The 20,058-nt window shown below is 41.7% G+C and overlaps 1 protein-coding gene across 1 annotated transcript; it reads left to right on the top strand.

The window, feature by feature from the left end:
• Positions 1-11,973: 11,973 nt before the first annotated feature.
• C9H1orf202 (chromosome 9 C1orf202 homolog) lies at positions 11,974-12,372 on the top strand. The gene has a single exon (XM_077802936.1). The coding sequence runs from the start codon at positions 11,974-11,976 to the stop codon at positions 12,370-12,372; it is 399 nt and encodes a 132-aa protein (XP_077659062.1).
• The last annotated feature ends 7,686 nt before the right edge of the window (positions 12,373-20,058 follow it).

Below are 20,058 nucleotides of genomic sequence, written 5' to 3'. Positions count from 1 at the left end.
CCTCAAAAGACCACCCTTCGGAATCTCCAGCCTAAAGAGTAGTCAGAAGGCACTCTTCCTGCCCCACATCAGGGGGATCAGCACACTTTGGAAGAGTTGTAACAACCCTCCTTGGCTTAAAATATTTATTTATTTCCTATTTAAAAGGCATGTGCTTGGTGCAAAAAATTTCATGATGAGCCTCAGTTTCCTCATGAATTCGTACAATCTACAGCTAACAAAGTACTTAATAACCCCTGTTTTACAAAAGAAGCTGAGGCTCAGAAAAGGGAAGAAACGTGTTCATGGCTCATGGCAGAACCTGGCCTTGAAAGTGAACCCCAGTTTGATCCTCAGCACCACATGTAAATAAAATGAATAAAATAAAAAAAAAAAAAAAAAAAAGAAAGTGAACCCCATGTGCTGCTTCTGTGGGTTTGGGGACTTGTGCCATGCCTTGGTGTGGGGACAACCCCTCTGACCTGCTGCTGGGACCAGTTTCTCTGGTGCCCATGTTATTGGCTTACCCCGAGGCAGTGGTTGGGTACAGGTGTGGTTTGTGGCTTTGTCAGGGCCCCAACTTTCTTAGTTAAGCCACATCAGAGTCGCCCAGAGGTCACGTGTGATGGAGACAACCACCTGGGAATTTGGAGAAACTCAGGAAGAACTCTGCAGAATGAATCCTCAATATGTAGTGTGAAATTACTAACTCTGTTTGCACTTTAGGATCTGGGGAGGTAGCACAGCCTCCAGAGAGGTATATCATAGTGGAAGAGATACATTTCTCTGAGCCTACTTCAGTCTGGGGAAAATATTTCATTTGACTCTCTGCTATAGTTTAGATCTTAAATGTCCCCAAAGGCTCATATGTTAAAAGCTTGACCTCTAGGGTGACACTATTGAGAAGAAGAGGAACCCTTAGGAAGTTCAGCCTTGTAGAGGATCTTTAGATGATTGAGGGAATGCCCTTGAAGGGAATTGGGGAATCTCAGTCTTTTCTCTCCTTACTTTCTGGCCACCAGGAGAGTGGTTTTGCTCTGCTATCCGCTTTGCTATGATATGCTTACTGTCTTGCCACAAAGCTACAGGGCCAGTTGATCATGGGCTGGAACTCCAAAACTGTGAGCCAACAAAAACCTTTCCTCTTTATATGTTGATTATATTATCTCAGTTATTTTGTTGTGGTGACAGGACACTGACTAATAATATCACCCAATTCATTTTGCCTCTCAATTAACCTTCTAATTGCTATTTTAATTTCCCTGAAACAGTGGTTGACTTCTATAGACTGATGATCTGTGTTGATGTGGCTGAAATAGAAGAGGATTAATTCAGCTTGGGACATCTGAATTTATGGAAATTCTCAAGTGACTTGCCAGTAGTAAGACAGATTCAATCACATTACATAGAGATACTAAGACAAATGTAGTACTTAAAGAAATCTAAGTTGCTGACTTAAACCTTGTTACAAACATGATTCTGTGGTGTTTTTAAAGTTTGGATATTCAGGAAAACTAAATCCTATTTTTTTTTTTTGGTTGTCTCAACAAGATCAGACCTATAAAAAGACTAAGTGTTAATGATTTAATTGCAGACCTTGAGGAATGTTCCAGTTACAAAGAGTGCTACGTATTCTACTATGAAGTCAAAAATTTAAAAATCAATTTTGTTGCCTTCCAGAAAAAAGAAAGTGCAATCCTAGAAACTGTACCAACCCTGTCACTGAAATACCAGGTGAGCAGTTCACACTTAATAGATTCTATCACGGAGGTTTTCTCTGTTCTTGCAAATGCTTTTGCAGGATTGGAAAGCTAAAAATAGAGATGAAAATAACATCCATCACTTAAAATATACAAAATTGTGAAGGTCTGCTGGGCACAGTGATTTCAAGGGCTGGAGATTTTCTGCTGAATGCTAGCTATTTTAATGATCCTCTAGATCTTTCAGGTTACAGTGCTGCTTAGCACATGACACTGTCAAGCATTTTAACTCATATCTTATCTTAGTGGTTGAGACCAAATACCATAGTCCCTCAGTATCCTCAGGGGATTGGTTCCAGGACCCCTGCATGAATGCTCAAAACCCTTATGTAAAATGGCACAGTATTTGCATATAGCTTCTATCAGTTATTTGTTTATTTCTATCAGTTAATTATATTCTTCCATATACTCTAAGTTATTTCTAGATTACTTATGATGCCTTATACAATGTACATGTGAATAGTTGTTACACTGGATTATTTAGGGAGTAATGCCAAGAAAAGAAGTCTGTACGTGTTCAGTTCAGATGCAATCAGGAAAAAATTTAAATCCACAGGAGATGGAATCCATGGATCTAAGCCATGGATATAGAGGATCAGTTGTATATGTGGCATTCCAAGGGAGGAAGAAAAATCTCATTCATAGAGTATAAGCTGCCTTTGATTTGACAAAGCTAAATTCCAGTTAAATTTCTAGTATATCATTATATGACCTTGAAAATTGTTTTACACACACACACACATATAAACCCCTCCGTCTGTTCTACCCAACATGATGAATATTTTTTGCTTGAAAAGGTTTTGAATACATTTAAGGGATGAAAATCTCTGTTATTCTATTCTAGTTACCCCCACATGTGTGAAGGTTGGCTATATTGGGGGGTCTAATGGTGAGTGCGAAAGTGTCCTCACCTTTGAATCAACATGACCCCCAGCCTCTGCATTTCCACTTGTCTATATCCTAATTTCTGGTTTCTGAGATAGAAAATTTCTCTGTTGCAGTTTGGGTTCTGTCCTCTAGTCTGGGAGAAGCAGGTTATTTAGATGAAGGCTGAGGACGTGGAACAAATCTTTGAGGAGGAAGAATGGGTTGCATAAGAACCAAACTGACTCCCTCCTGCTGGGGGACTGTTGGTCTACGGAGGCCTGCAGTAATTTCAAGTCACTCACCTCCTCAGCTGAGAGAACAGGGCTTTTAGAGGCAAAAGAAGTGGTAAGAAGGTGTCCTCCAGAGTCTCTTGCCTCTCTACACCTCCACAGGTGGGAGACTCCTGAAAATCCAGCTGGCCCTAGCATTTTAGGGGCCACCATCTAAAACACAGAGACAGAAGCCTTTGTTTCTTTACAGAAACAATACCAAGTATCCACCCAAATATTTTCTTTTGAAGTTGTGTTGACTGTCTCTTATTCAATATGGAATTTGTTGACTGAAACAAATGTTTCAGGTTCTCTCAAATAAAACATTTGCCAAAATAAATGCATCCTTTGGCCACATTTCTTTCAACAAAGCAGTTGGAATGGAGTCTCTTATCTTATTGGGAACACCTAGACATTCTGTGCAGAGAGCTCAGGGGTTGCTGACAGACCCGGGCAGCAAATGGCCCACTTGACTTTGGCAGCAAAGACTTTGACCTAACTGTCTCAAAAGGCACCAGTGGCCACGGGGGAGGCAGCTGGGCTGTCATGTGACTGGGCATCATTTTCCAGTTTGCTGCTTTGGAATCATGGCTATGACTGGGAGATTTGCTGCTGTCCTTGGAAGAGAGCAAATTTGTTTATTCCCATTTCGGTTGTTATGTCACTCCCCCCAAGCCCCCCACAAGATGTGGAAAATGAGACACCAAGAGAAAGTAATGTGACTTTATAATAATAATTTTTATTTTATCATTTGCTGGGTTTCTGGAAGTAGGCTGGCTCAGCCCTCATGACCTGTGGCCCTCCCGTGGTAAAATGTGGAGGATACTATTCCTCTTCTGAAATTTTGCCTCTTGGAATTTCCTCTGGGCTGCAGATTCTGCCAAATTAGGTGGCAAATTGACTTAGGTTAATAGCCTAGGCAAATCTCTTTCTCCTGAAATGGCTCAAAGTTAAGGTAGGTAGTTTCAACCTTATGTCAAATCACTGGGATAAATGTGTCTATTTCCCCTTCACTCTGCACTAAGTGGACATAAGGATAAACTCTTTTTGCTCTCCAAACTCTCTTGTTTTTGGAAAGTCTCCAAATATGCTTAACATCACCTCAGCTTCAACCATCATTAGCATTCTGTCAGGCTTGGTTCCTCTATCCATCCCTTTTCCTTTTTGCCCTGAATAGTTATAATTCTAGACATTGTGATGTTTCATGTTTAAATTCTTCAGTATGCTTCTAAAAAAACCCCTTTCTTGGGGAAAGTTATAATAACATTATTCCAAAATTAACAATAATACTAGCCATGCTACTAGCATCCTAGCCTGTAGATGACCTGTCATGGAACTTCTCAGCTGCCATAATTCCAAAGAAACACAAGAAAGATGGTTTCCTGTCCCCCTCACGTGCTCTGCCATGTGAAGTTACAATGAGAAGGTAACCATCTGGGAACCAGGAGGACGGTCCTCACCAAGGATTCAAGCATGTTGGCACACTGATCCCAGGTTTCCCACCATAAGAACCATCTGGAACATGAGGACTAGAGGGCTGGAGCCCTAGGTTCACAAAGCTATGCGGGAGAGGCAGAGACATTGGAATTTCGATCACTAGCAAACAACTACTGCTTTGCCGCATCTCTGAAAAATACATCTCAGTGTTGACCACTCCCAAACTAACAAACAAGAATAGTTCCTTGGTGCAATCTATACCAACTCCCTGTTCAAAAATTTCCCCTTTACAGTCCATTTATTTAAATTGGTGATCCCAACTAGAACTATTCATTATATGGGTTGTATAACCTTGAAGTCTTGAATAGGAGAACAGAGGCCATAGGGCAGAAGAGTGTGGCTACCTCTTTCTCAATGAGTTTTTCCTTTTAAAAAAAGAAATTCTCCGGCTGGAGTTGTGGCTCAAAGGTAGAGCGTGTGCCTAGCACGTGCAAGGCCCTGGGTTCTATCCTCAGCACCACATAAAAATAAGTACATAAACAAAGGTATTATGTACAACTAAAAAATGAATATTAAAAAAAGAAAGAAATTCTCTGTGGATTCTCTCTGCCATTACTTTATCTGGATACAAGTTACCTACAGTTCCCATTTAAATATTTGTGTCCATAGCTATAGAAAAGTCCTCCCTTTTTATGTCTTCCTTACTATAAATGAAGTAGCTGGCATCATTTAAAGAACATTATGGACATCAAAAGAAAAATAAAAAATAATAAGCCACAGAAAAGAACCCAGAGTGTATAACATCATGTTCACAAACCAGTTATTGACCTTACAATAGCTAATATGATTAGTAAGCTAACAGAGGAGTATTCTTTGCACATCCTGGTTTAAGAGCTATTTTCTATTTCCAGGAACCTGATACAGCTTTGTGTGGGTTTCCTTCCTTCCAGCTACCTATCTCCATGTGGCCAGAGCCTTCCTTTTCCCAACACAAGACAACATCTAACTGTGCCTCTTGCCCTTCCCTAAGAACAATACAAGAACTTTCCTCATAAAAATCCCATATTTTTGCCTGATTCAAATCATCCTGACATCCCTCTTCCCCTCCCTGGGAATTTCTGGCTTTTCATCTGGGAGGACAAGTCAAACCCTCAACTGATTCATAAGGGAGGACTTATCTTGGCCTAGTCTGTCATCTTTGCTTAGTTGTAAAACGTTCAGTGGCAATTCATAGCTTAGTGTCCTCATCTATGAAATGGGTATCTGTTGCAGTTTATGCCATTGTTATAGTTTGGATTTCAAATGTCCCCCAAAGGCTCGTGTATTTCAAATATCTTCCAGTGCAGTGGTGTTCAGAGGTAGGGCTTTTGGGAAGTGATTGGATGATGAGGGGGCTAACCTCATCTATAGGTTAGGTTTTTTTCTTTTTCCCTCCCTCCCTCCCTCCCTCCCTCCCTCCTTTCTTTCTTTCTCTTCCTTCCTTCCTTCCTTCCTTCCTTCCTTCCTTCCTTCCTTCCTTCCTTCCTTTCTTTCTTTCTTTCTTTCTTTCTTTCTTTCTTTCTTTCTTTCTTTCTGATGAAATCCAGAGCTCCCATTTGTTAGGCAAGTGCTCTATCACTGAATTATGCCTCTAGCCCTCATTCATGGATTAGTCTACCAATGAGTTCATAACTGAATGGATTATTAGGAGATGGCGCCTAGTCAGAGGAGGTGGATCTGTCCTTGAAGGGTATATTGTTCCTCTCTCTCTCTCTCTCTCTCTCCTTCCCAGCTGCCATGAGGTGAACAGCTTTGCTCTTCCATATCCTTCTGCCATGATGTATGTACTGCCTCATCACAGACTCATAGCAATAGGACCAAAGATCATGAACTGAAACCTCTAAAACCATAAGCCCAAACAAACTATTCTTTCTTTAAGTTGCTCTTATCATTTTGTCACAGTGATGGAAGCTAACTCAGTCACAGACTTGCTGTAAGGCTGAAATGAGATTCTCCATTTAATGCTGTCAATGAATGGTAGCAACGCTGATGGTGGTGGTGGTGGTAATGCTGATGATACTGATGCTGCCCACTCAAGAATTTCTCCCCACTTATCCACCTACCATCTGACCTTACAGGGAAATAATCCTGCAAAGGTCTACTGCTATAGTTTGAGTGTGTTCTAAATTTGTGTTCCCCCAAATTTCTTGTGTTGGAAATCATATATTTTTTAGCTGTAGATGGATACATATTTTTACTTCATTTATTTATTTTTATGTGGTGCCTCAGACATGCCAGACAAGTGCAGTACCACTGAGCCACACTCTCTACCCCCTCCAAAGTCATATATTAATGGTATTTGGAAAGTTAAACCTTTGGGAGGTGATTGAGTCAATTAAACAGGTTAATCCATTCAAGGATTAATAGACTATCACAGGAGTCACGTTTTTATAAAAGTGAGCTTTCTCTGCTTCACTTATTCTGCTGATCCATGCAATGCCCTCCACCATGTTATGATGCAGCACAAGGCCTTCACCAGATGCTGATCTGATGCTGGCACCATGTTCTTGAACTTCTCAGCTTCCAGAATCCTGAAATTCTTCTATTCTTTCTTTCTTGTTGTAGATGGACCCAATACCTTTATTTTATTTATTTATTTTTATATGGAGCTGAAGATCAAACCCAGAGCCTCACACATGCCAGGCAAGTGCTCTACCATTGAGCCACAACCCCAGCACCAATTCTTCTATTCTTTAAATAACAAAGTCTCAGGAATTTTGTCATTGCAACAGAAAACATGTATATTACAACAATAAAACATAAAGAATTAAAAGAGAATTTCTGTTAGGTAGAAATATTTATTGCAAAGAAAACATGAAGCATGCTTGAGATGGGCAAACTCCTGGAGTCAGTTGTCTACAAGTGTCAAGATAATCAGTGAAATGGGAAAACTCCTTTGCCATGAAGAAGGGGAGGGAATATATATTTTCCTTCTTAAAAGAAGGAGTGTGACCAGGTTCAATGGCACACTCCTGTAATCCCAGCTACTTGAGAAATGAGGCAGAGGATCATCGTTCAATATTATCCTTGGCAACTTAATGAGATGTTGTCTTAAAATAAAAATAAAAAGTTCTCAGGGCTATAGTCACTGGTAGAGTGTTTGCCTAGTGAGCACATGGTTCTGGGTTCTATCCCCAGCACTGCAAAAAAAGGAAAAAAGAAAAAAAAAGAGAATGTCAGCTTCCGGATACTGCAACAAAATACTGTTGATGACCAGTTTATAAGGAGGAAAGGCTATTTTGGCTCACAGTGTCAGAGGTTCCAGTCCATGGTCATTTGTTCCCATTGATTTGGACCTATAGTAGCACAGTACTTTTTACCAGGAGTATGTGATGGAAGAGACTGCTTACCTTATGGCAGCTAGGAAGTGAAGAGAAAAAAGGGGAAGGGGCTAGGGTTCCAATACCCCCTTCAAGGGCATATCCCCAGTGACCTGACTTCTTCCCACTAGGCTCCATCTCTTAAAGGATCCACCACCTCCAAAGCCCTTTACACATGGGCCTTTATGAGATGTTTATCCAAACCATAACAAGAAGAAAAGAGAATAGGAGGCAGAGGAGAGTGCCAAAGTTGAAAGAAGCCAGGGAGAGTGAGAAAGTCTGGGGTTTGATCAGGGAAGTTCGCCAAGGCTCCAGAGAGAAAGAGAGGTGGGGGGAGAGAGGGGGAGAGAGGGGGAGGGAGAGGGAGGGAGAGGGAGGGAGAGGGAGGGAGAGGGAGGGAGAGGACACCTCGAGAACTGTGATTTTTAGCGTTCTTCTGGAAGTTGTTGGTATTTTTGTATTGTGAGGGTCCCATCCATTCTTTTCCCTCCCTTCTAGCCTCCATTAAAGTCTACTAATTTCAAAATGTTTTGTGCTTTATATAGGAGGGATTTTGAGAATGTTAGAGTGGAGTGGGGCAAAGAGAGAAGTACATATAAAAAAAGGGATTAGGAGAACAGGATTTGCATAAATCTTTAGATTTCTTTCTTTGGAAATGTGTTGGATTTCCACAGGCCATACTAGCGTATTCCAGAGGAAGTCTCTGCTGACATGAAGGTTAAACTACTGACATTTCAGTAACCTTGAAATACTGATGAAAGTATCTACCTATGCAGTAAAAGGGAGGGATCAGGTTCCCTCAAGATCACTACAATAACAAACAAACATAAGAATATAGTTACCAATGCCCTTGGATACAGAATTCACTTTCCTAATATAGTAACCAAGCCTTTTCTAGGACACATTAATTTCCTCAACATTTTATCTGAAAATTTCTGAAGAAGACAGATTCTTATAACAAAGAGCAATTATAAAATGTTCCCCTGGCAAAGTCTGTATACTAGAATGAAGGCAATATCTGTAAAGAGCAGAGGCAAAAATCTGTTCTCTTTTGTTCCAGTTCCATGCCCCTCTTCTGGCCCAGTTATCTGAGTAATGGCAGGTATCACTGTAGGTGCTCTCCTCTCTCACCTCATGTCTCTGCTTAACAAATGTGTCCCTGTTCATATAGGAATGATGTCACTGACCCCATCTTGCTGGGACCCAGCACTGACTGAATCTCCTAATCCAATGGCATGATTGTTGCTGCTGTACCTGATAGAAGGGTCAGCAGGTGCCTGAGACAGGGGCAGGGATTGCCTGCAGAGGTGGGGAAGGCCTTCTCCTGAATCAGATCCCATTGGCACTGGGCTTTCTCCCACGGAGCTCACTGATCTTTCACCATTCAGACCACAAAAAGCCGGAAGCCATCTGTTTTCTTCTGTCACTTATCTCTGCATTCCAAGTTTCCTGGGAGAGTTTCCAGGAGTTTCAGATCACAGAGCTTGTCATTAGCTCCAGGCACTGCTGGGACTCATGAGACCCTAAATGGGCTGGGGACTGTTTGGGACAGGAGATTCGAGCAGGCAAAAATGGAGAGTATTCCATAGCCACAGTGACCACCATCTGTCCAGCATTTGCCTTGTGCCAGGCACTGTTTTAAACCCATGTGTGCCTGGTCTTTTTTGTTCCTCACTATAATACTGTAAGTGGGAATAGCAATCCCATTCTCTGATGAAACAACTGAAGTTTACAGAGAGTCCATGACTCACTCCATCACTGGTTAATTTAGAACAGGTCGGTATGATCCCGAAACTTATGCTCTTGATTATACTATCCTGCTTCTTTTTCTGGATTTGGGGGTGCCATGTTTAAATCTGCTTAAAATTCTGAGAAGGGAGAATGGGGTTCCCATCACCATTATTTTATAGGACAAGTTTTTCTCAACTTTCAAGACTCTAGGTCTCTGGTGCTATTTTGGGTTCTTTGGTTGGGACAAGGTGGGCTGGGAAATCTGCTTCTGCTAAGAATTAGGGGATGTGGAGAGTTCTCCGACTTCTGGACAGCTTTTAGCCCAGGTGATCTTCCAAGGAACCTGGAGGAAAACTCCCCCAAGTGCTTTCACACATTGAAGCTCCCCATAATGTTGGTAGGATCACAAATAAAAATACTTGATGTCCAGTTAAACTTGAATTTCAGGTGAGTGTGTATATATATAAATAAAATATTGCATTACATATGTAATTTGCCTCCTAGTTTATTTTGTCTCATAACCCTCTCTCAGTCCTAGATCACTCCATTCTCAAGACACCAGAAGGCACTTCCTTGGCACAGTGTTCAGGTTTCTCTAAGCCAAAACTACTCCTTCTGTGGGTACTCTCTGCGTACCTCCTGCCAGGCTTGTACATCTGCTGATGCTTGCAGCCCACTGTGTCCCCAGTCTAACAGTGAAAGTCTGGGCAATCTCAGATAGAGCTGGAGACCTGGCTTTGAGATTTGCCATTGTGGTGGTGTTGGGAGGTAGGGCCTTAAGAGGTGATTAGGTCATCAAGAGGGATTAATTCCTTTCTCCTGTGTCTAACACGAGGTTTCCTCTTGCATTATCTGTCATTTGCAAGTGCCACTTGCCCTTCTGATTTCTTCCATCAGTTGAAGCAGCATGGGATCCTCACCAGAAGCTGAGTAGATGCTTATGTGATGCTCTTGGACTTCCTGGTCCTCAGAACCTTAAGCAAAAATGAACCTCTATCCTTATCAATTTCTCATTCTATTTAAGAACAGAAAATTGACCAAAATAAATGCCTATGCAATATTTGAGATCTAGCTATACTAAAACAGTATGTATTGTTTGACATTCAGTTCAACTTGTGCATCCTGTATTTTATCTGGAAATCTTGGACACAGGGTCCTCTAGGACTAGTCTGAGCAGCCGTGGATGCTGACAGGTGTCTGAAAACTCAGGGGCATATTTTGGGACGACATTCTGAACCTCATCATTAACTGACAAGTTATACTCTCTCAGGTGAATAATTTACTCTCTTTAGGCTTTAGTTTTCCCAATTGGCCAATTGGGACTATTACTTTACTTGAGAACCACTTCACTTGTGTTGTGAGGATTGCATAATAATATATTACTATGTGCTAAACATATGCTATTACTTTGCACATATTATCTCATTTAATCATCACAACAACCCTCTGAAGTAGAGTATTTCAGTTTTATAGCTGAATAAACTGAGGCACTGACAGTTTAAGTAACTTGTCTAACATTAAATCTAGTAACTGTTGGAGCCAGAATTCAAGCTCAGGAAGACTTGTGCCAGGGCCTGCTCACTTGTCAGTGGGCTACAAAATTAGGGAGAAACAATAGGCAAAATGGTAAGTAGAATTTTAACACATAATAAGCATGACACCTAGTAGCTATCATTATTTTAACTTTGAACTTGAGAAAATTGTCAAGTGCAAAGATGGTACATTGGCTGGGTGTACCTCAATTGGTAGAACTGATGATTAGCATGCAGGAGGCCCTGTGTTGAAAAAAAAAAGTATATGAAGAAGAAAAAAGGTGTTTTCTTTCTTCTTCTTTGTGTGAGTGTTTTTCAAAATTTTCACAAAATCTTATACTTTAATCAGGAAAAAATAATTTGAAAAATCACAATCCTACAAGGAAGAGATCTTAGGTGGGTGAGGCCAGATGAAGAAAATCAGGTTTGGGGATTTAGTCTGAAATTCGACTTCCCTGTTAGCGAACAAACGAAGTACAGAGTATCTGAATATATATATATATATATATATATATATATATATATATATATATATATATATATATATAAATCTTTGGGGCAGTGTAAGCCTGTGCCTGAAGTTCAAGTCTTGATGAAGACGCTATTGCAGCCACCTCTGCAGTCGATGCTTAGTACATTAGCAAAGGGGAGGTTAGCCCCTAGGAAGTCCAAGACCCTTCTGCCTACCTAGGCCAAGTCTGAAAGTCACTTGACATTGAACACGGCCCACTTACGGGTGGCCTGGGGCATTATTTGGGTATCTAGATTCTGGTGACTCCTTCGGTGGCTGAGGGTGGGTCCCAGGCCTGGGCCGGGGTTGGCCTTTGCTGGGCATTGTGGGGTCACCGTTCCAGTCTCCTTGGTAACCTAAACCTGAGGGAGCGGCCACGGGGCACAACCCGTCGGGAGGCCTTGGAAGAGGACGCAAAGGGCCCTTTTGTGCCCCGAGGCCGCCGCAGAGTTGCCCAGCTCGTCAGCTCCCGAGACTTGGGCCCTGGCCGCCCGTCCAGCGGGCTCCGCGGAGAGGGCGAGGCCCAGCATGGCGGACGAGGGTCCCAGCGGCCCTCTGCGCGGCGGCCTGCAACACGAGCTGCTGCAGAAGATAGTGCGCCCCAAGCGGAGCGGCCCGCAGCGCGGGGAGGCCGAGGCGACGGGGCGGCGTGCATCCTCCAGCGACGGCGGCGCCTGCTCCGGATGCTGGTGCTGGCGGCGGCTCTTCCGGATCTCAGCGGCGCGCGGCCCGCGCAGGAAGAAGAGCAAGTATGCGCGGTCGGGCAAGGCGACCTCAGAGCGCGGCCTGTGGGGCCACCCGAGCCTGCAGAGGCTGCTCCAGAGGCTGGCGTCGTGGAGGCGGCGCTACCTGCGGCGCAGGGAGCGGCCCGAGAGGCTGGAGGAGATCCCGCTGCTGGTGCTGGATCGCGCGCAGAACCGTGACTAGGCCGCGGCCGGGCCGCAGACCTAAGGGTTGGTTTTGTTTTGTAAAACAAAAGCAAGAAATGAAAATAAACCCAACACGGTATGAACGAAAGAACGTGGATCCTTGGGGACCGTGCACGAGGAACCCAGGGTGTCGCGTTGTCTGGGATGAGGTGAACTGGCCTCCGCCCCATTCCGCCCTTCTTCCCATCTGAGCGCCTCCATGCAGGGGAGGCCCGGGAGGCAGTGGGCGCTACCAGGACCCTCCTGTGGCGTGTTGTAGGTCAGTTATTGCCAGAAGGGACAGAGCTCAGGGAACAGGCCCAGATTTTTTTCTAAACACTCCAGGAAAGAGGGTGGGAGCAGTAGTTTTCGGTCCCTGCAGTGCCCTCAGGTCTTTTTTTCTTTTTAAAGCAGAACTAGGAGCTCCTCAAAGCTTATCTATGTGAGCTAATTCTTTTATCTTTGTTTACAGGCCTATAGGAAGCAGTAAACCACTAAAAGAACATCAGAACCTAGGCTTTGGGTGGAATGGTGGTGTATATGGGAGGGGGTGGGGGTGGGCTAAAAATAGAGATAAAAGCAAAAGGAGAGGACTCCAGGAGACATGGGTGCATCTTTTAACGTCTTCCTTTTCCTCATCAATAAAAACCTGCTAATGATACTCTGGCTCTCCAAACACCTTGTCAGGATGAAAGTCAAATCTTAGAAGTGAAAGTGTGCTAAGTACCCTGAAAGGGCTGTATGCCTTAGAGGTATTTATTAAGCTGTTAAATGATGGTTGCTGGGGCTGCTCCCAATCCACACCTACCTTCTTTCTTACTGCCTTACCTGACCTGGACTGCCCTTTGTGCTAGCAGGCTAATCAGGCTGATCAACGGGCTGAGAAATTTTCTGCCTCCTGTTGCTGCTACCAGTGTCCAGTGGCCTTGGAGTTCCTGAAGCCTTCCCAGCAGGGGTCGACCCCCTTGACCTAGGGAGTCAGTCTTTGGGGAATGGGAGGATCATGATGCTGGATCCTACACTGTGGAGGGGTGAGTGCAGTTGTAGGGGTGTGTCAACGACAAAATTACAACATGTTTAGTTTAAAGAACTTAATTGGCTTTATTTTCTATACTGGAATCAGACAACACTTCATTCCATAAAACAGAATAAGTGTTCCCATGAACTCAGCAAAGAAATTTGGTTTTATATATAGAAAAGAACTGAAGAAAGAAAGAGCAGAAAGAAGATTGGTCATTTCAAGGTTACTCTGGTTGTTAGAGAAGAGAGATAAAACTTTTAAAAAAATTGGTTAACATCAGGTTATTTTTTTTAATAAGAATTAAAGCAGGGGGAACTTCATTATCATGCTTGATTGAAATAGGCCTGTTTGGGAAATTTGGGCTATTATTTCTCCTGTTTTTTCAAAAGGTCAAGTGATAGTTTTGGTTTGGTGGCACTGAATTTTAGAATAAGTGACTCTGTTTTTATTTTTGGTCTGGCCTTTGGAGCCTAGTGCATGAGCTTTGCCTCAAATAATTTTTTTTTTTTTTTTTTTTTGTTTAACAGGAGCTTTCTGGACAAGAAACCTAGAAAACTGAGAAATACAGAAAATAAAAAGAAAATAGGAGAAAAGAAAAGGCATAGGCTGGAAATCTGGGTCCATGAACCAAAGCTCTAAAGGGAAGAATTCTTTGTAATTCTGTGACTTGGGATTGAGTAGTGTCTTTTGCATTTCTGTTATTTTTTGCGATTGTCCAGATAGCCTAAATTATTCTATAAGGCAGTGATAGGGAAAGACATTTTTATCAGAAAAGCCATTAAATCCTATTCTTATAAAGAAACCAATCCTATTATCTTACCTATAGCTGATTAGGCCAGGATATTGTGATGCCTGAATTAAAAACTGTTCTGGGGGCTGAAGATATAGCTCAGAGTTAGCATGCTTACCTCGAATGTAGGAGGTCCTGGGTTCGATCCCCAGTACCAAAAAAAACAAACAAGAAAGAAAACAAACAAAAATATTCTATAGGCAATAGCTTGATTAATTGAATCCTCTGTTAGAGATGTTGAATCTAAGAGGCCCCAAAAGAAGAGACCACTAGAAAAATACCAAATTCTAAATCCTCAAGTAACAGAAAGGAAGTGTTATTGAATAATATGTAACAAATTCCAACTATTTAATATTTTCTGGATTTATTTCTTTCTGAAAGGAAAAAGCCAAAGTAAATCACAGCTAATTCTCTGACACTTGATTTGAATACACCTGTGCCTTTTAATTTTGACTATTTCAGGGACTTCATAGTACTTCCTCTTCCCTGAGTAAAGAAATTGGCCAAGACTGAGTCTCAGTCTGTGTGGATTCATCTAACACACACACACACACACACACACACACACACACACACACACCATAACATAAAGCTTAACTTATTGAGAGGACCTATTATCCTATTATGGTAACTTTTTTATTGTTGTTCTAGGGATTGAACCCAGGGATGCTACCACTGTGCTATGTCTCCAGCCCTTTTTGTTTTGAGACAGGGTCTTGATAAGTTGTCCATGTTAGTCTTGAACTTTCTATCTTCCTGTGTCAGCCTAGTCACTGGGATTTCAGGTGTGCAGAACCATGCCTGGCCTACGATGGTAACTTGATGTATGTCCTCTGATTTCCTGGTTCCCTATTAGCTATCCACAGAAAGCTTTACATTTTTGGTACTGCTGCCAGCCTTCCATCAGTTCCTCCTATTGATTATAGTGGATCCCTCTCAGAAATGGTGGCTTCTACTAGCTCTGGTTTGTTACACTGCTAATTGTCTCCCACTGAAGTCCCAGTTCAGCAGAAACATGGATTTTGGGTGCAGAGGCTACATCAGGCTGTTGGGACTGAGTACCTGCTGTTGTTCCCTTTTCCTCTCCCTACTCCCTCAATTCTAGGAATTGTCAGTATTTCCATCTTCCAGGGATAGTATCAGCATGCAACTTGTTCTTTCTCCTATACCCATCTTCTTTTTAGCAGAAAGTCAATTAAAAATATTTTTTCAATGCAGTGCCTCATTATTTAGCCATTTTTGGTTGAGTGTAGATATTCCAGAAACATATCTCATGGCCAGAGGAGGTAAGTCAGGTTGAATTTTTCAGAGACTTTTGTATCTAGTCTTAGATTCCCACTAAGCTTCAAGCCACTTTAAAGGCAGAAGTGCTGGTTGTAAGGAAATCCTGTACTGGAAATAGAGCCAGAAGACAGGCCCTGAGGCAGCTCTGGAATGGGCTCTTCCCACTGACTCTATTGAGTCTTCTGGTAACCCACGTTCAGGTCTGCCCTCTTCCTTTCTCATTGTGTATAGCCAGTTGTCATGAGCCATGTGTGGGCTGTGTGTGGACTATGTTGTGCATAGCCAGTCACTCTGTATTCTCCTGGCTAGATCTGAAGTACTTGGTCTGAGGGCCTTAGATAATTATCACCATTCCTGCTGGTGAAGCCAGGTTACTTCATGGGTAGACAGCTAGCTTGGAATTTAGCTGCCTTTAGATCAGGACCATATTTTTGGTCTGAGCCACTGGTTAAAAGATGCCTAGATGGTGGTTCCATTCTTAGTTTTTTGAGGAATCTCTGTAGTGCTTTCCAAAGTGGTTGTACCAATTTGCAGTCCCACCAGCATCCATAAGAATGGAGTCCTAATTAGAATAAGATATACTTCATGCTTGTATAATGATATCTGAATGAATTCTAGTATCATGTATCACTAAAAAGAACCAATAAAAATAAAGAAAAAAAGAATAAACATGGAATTCCAAAATTTAAAAAATAAATAAAAGATGCATAAAATTGCTTCTTTGAAAAAGTTGGGGAGAGGTTGATCAAAGGGTGCCAAGTGACAGTGAGATAGGAGTAAGAAATTTTGGTGTACACAGTGCAATAGTGTGACTACAGGCAATGATCATGTACTGTGTATTTAAAAAAAAACTAGAGAAATGATTTTACCCTAAAGAAATGATATAAGCTTGAGGATATAGTTTTAAAAAGTTTTGAGGATATATATTTAAAGATTAAACAATGTATTCATGTATGGAAACATCACATGATATACTTTATAACAGGTACAATTTTTATATATCACTTAAAATTTTTTAAAAAATTAAAAGGCAGTGAGGGTGGGTTGGAGGCTGCATAGTTTTTGTTAGAATAGACTGTTGGGTCAGGCAGGGACCCTGATAGACATGTCCATTTTGTATTAATAAAATTCATGGTTGTCATTGTGTTTAAGCCCTGAGGTGGGCACCTAGAGTGGAGGGAGGATATCCTTATCAATTCTGCATCCTGTGCCTTTCTGTCCTGCTTTGTCACTTCTCACTTTCTATTTAACAGTATGTATATATATTGCTGGGTGGAGCCCAGGACTCAAGCATGCTAGGTAAGTGCTCTGCATCCCAAGTCCCAACAATAAATCTTTAACAGTGACAACATTACATCCATGTTCTTTTCTAACTCTCAGGTGAACATAATCTTGTGAATTTAGCAGGAGAGAGAGAGTTACTGTATTTTAAAATAAGAACTACACTGCTGAGAGAGGTTGCAGGGATTTAAATGTATTTTTTTTTAAGTCCAGTGCAATTTATAGATCATGAATGCTGCAATGCTGGAAAGCCTTGTAACTAGAAAATTTTATGTCTGAGTTACCTGTGCATGGTAGGTGTGCCTGTTGCATGAATCAAGAAATGACAGAATTCTGGGGAAAATGATAGGCCTTCTTCCCTGTGGAAAGCTCCCTTTCCTGAAGGGAGAATGTCATCAACATAAGAGCTTTTTCTCAAGTAACAGAGCTGCCACTTGCCAATTGAGAAGGAAGCTCTCTCTATTACACTTAGAGCAGGAAAGACATTGTGTCAGGGTCTACAGTTTTGGAAGCACATTGACTCCAGAGACAAAGTGAGGCAAGTTGGTATGTGAAGAATTACTTCCCTTTTCAATATGGCTTAGATTTTTCATCTTAAAGGAAAAAAATGAAAGTGCTATCTGTGCTTTATTAAATAGATGCCATGAGCCTCTGTGTATAAATAAAAGAGCCCTGACTTAGCAGGATTCTAGCTCCTACCTGACCATGGGACCCACATAGTCTGGTGTGGTGGTCTTGGGGGCCCAAAGAAGGGGTTGATGAGGGAGGCCTGTCCCACTTCACCTCCTTATTGTCTCCAGAGAGAAGGACATCAGCATTTCGGGTACCCTGAAATGAGGGTGGTGACTGCCAGCAGTTGGGGCAACTCATGTGGGAGTGGGAATAATAGGGGAAGCTCCATGATGCTGAGGGTTCTTCTTGGAGAAGAGAATTCAAGAAATAACCTTTGTGAGTTAGGGCACTGTCCTCTGAAGAGAAAGGAAGGGAGGTGATCCATCTGTGTCACCACTGATGAGGGGGAGCCTTGGCTCTTCCCTTAGGTCAACCTGGTTGCTCTGCCATGTGCGCCTGGGTATGGACATGGGACCAGGTCCCAGCAGTGAGGCAGCCTTCTGCCACCAGGGAAGAGAGGCAAAATTTAAGATATCCTCCAAATTTGATTTTACAGGTATAAGTAGACTTGACTTTATATAACACTATACTCCTGGTAACTACTATGTAACTTGGATCATTTTTTAAAAATATATTTTTATAGAAGGAAGACCAACAGAAGATGGGAATGAAGTTTAGGGGAGGAAACAGGGGAAGGAAAGGTACTGGGCAATGAATTACCAAATTATGTGTATGTAGGAAAATATCACAATGAATTCCACTGTTTTGTACAATTATAATGCACCAATAAATATTTTTAGTTGTGGTAAAATACATGTAACATAAAATTCACCATCTTAGTCAATTTTAAGCAAGCAGGGCAATGGCATTGTGTTCCTTCACACTGTTTTGGCTTTGTTTTGTGAACCCAGGGCCTTGTATGTGCTAGGCAAGCACTCTACCACTGAGCCACTCTCCTAGCCCTTAGCACTGTCCCCACCACCCACCTCCAGAACTCAAGCTTCACACCTGTTAAATAGCTCTACTCCCCCTTCAGCCCCTGCACCCAACATTCTACTTCCTGTCTTCTGTGAATTTGACTCCTATAGGTGACTTGTGAGTGAAATTGTACAATATTTGACTTTTTCTGATTGGCTTATTTAATTCAGCATAATGTGCCCAATGTTCATCCATCTTATAACATGTTAAAATTTCCTTTTCAAGGTTGAGACTTTTCCATTTTAAATATATTGATGGACACATGGATTGCTTCCACCTCTTGGCTCTTGTGAACAATGTTGCTATAAATATGATGAGTGTACAAATGTCTCCTTGATTGTGCTTTTCTTTCTTGCATTGGAAATTGAATCCAGATGCTTTACAACTGAGCCACATCCCCAGATATTTATTTGATTTTATTTAATATATTTTAAATTTTTGAGATAGGATCTGGTTGCTGGGGGGGTCTCATTAAGTTGCTAAGTCAAACTGGTTGTATTGAACCACGATTCAAAGAAAAGAACATTGACTCCAATTTTAAATCAAATTAAAGCAGGTTTGTATTGTGTACACAAGAGCTGGCCACCAGCAACTGTCTCTCCCAAAACTGGGCCAGAGATCAGCTCAGCTCTCAGGGAAGAGAAGGTTTTTATAGCACAAAAAGTTACAGTGGGGGTGTCTCGGGAACTTACAGCTAACAGGGTTATGGCAAACATAATACAAGGGCAGATAGCAGACTAATGATCTGCGTGGCATGATATTTCAAGGTAAGGAGTAAATTCAGATCCCAACATCAGAATTTATGAGGTGCTGCTGAGGTTTCAGAGAGGGTTATCTGCTCAGGGGGAGCCAGGATTTACGAGGTGCCACTAAGGTTTTAAGAGAGGGTTGTTATCTGGTCAAGGAGAGCCAGGCATGGATAAGTTCAGAGCATGGGCAGGAATTCCAAACAAATTTAGAAATCTCAGTAATTTATAGTAAAACAGAAATTAACTTTTCATGACTTTGTGATGAGATGGGTCCCAATCAGTTGACCTGGTTCTTTCTTTCCTTAAGGTAAATCCTTCCTGTCAACAGACTTTGACTGTTCTTTCCTATAAGATGGGCCAGAGCTTGTCATAAGGACATCCATTTATGAGGAGAAAGCACAAGTCTGAGGATGGGAAATCTCTCAAATTGCAGTAAAATAAGTAGAAATGAATCCTTTGGGGCCAGTAAGCATTGTGATCTGGAGGTGGCCAGGTGGACACAGAACTTTGGACAAGAACTGTGCTCTGCAAGGTCACATGTGAAATGGAGTAATAGAATCCCTCACTAAGTTGTCAGTAGGATTAGAGTCCTGGTGTGTGGTAGACTTTCTACCCATGGTTGTGACAGGGACAGATCCACTAACCTGAACCTCCTGATTCTCAATGGAACTATCACCAAGAGTTACTTTAAATATTTTCTCCTGTGGACCCTACTTCAAAGCCTTTAATCTACCTGGCTGTATTTATTCATTTGCTCTTTCATATTTAAAAATATTTTACTAAGGTTTATTTTCTCCATTTTACTAATCAAGGGCATTGATGATCAAGGACTTTCAATGAATACAAAGTAACCTGTGTTATTACACTTATTTGCTGCAATTTGAATGAACCCAAATAACAAATAATTATATGAAATAATCATATGAAATAATTATATGAAAAAAAAACCTGAATTGTTTTTCCTTTTTTTTCTTTTTTTTTATTGGTTGT

The sequence above is a fragment of the Urocitellus parryii genome, chromosome 9 (assembly GCF_045843805.1).
Source record: "Urocitellus parryii isolate mUroPar1 chromosome 9, mUroPar1.hap1, whole genome shotgun sequence".
Classification (NCBI taxonomy): Eukaryota; Metazoa; Chordata; class Mammalia; order Rodentia; family Sciuridae; genus Urocitellus; species Urocitellus parryii.
The sequence above is the reverse complement of the archived record's forward strand: the minus strand, read 5'-3'. Positions and strand labels throughout refer to the sequence as shown.

Bases quoted from the DNA above. Each gene is read 5' to 3' on its own strand.
- C9H1orf202 (XM_077802936.1), top strand. From the start codon at position 11,974: ATGGCGGACGAGGGTCCCAGCGGCCCTCTGCGCGGCGGCCTGCAACAC.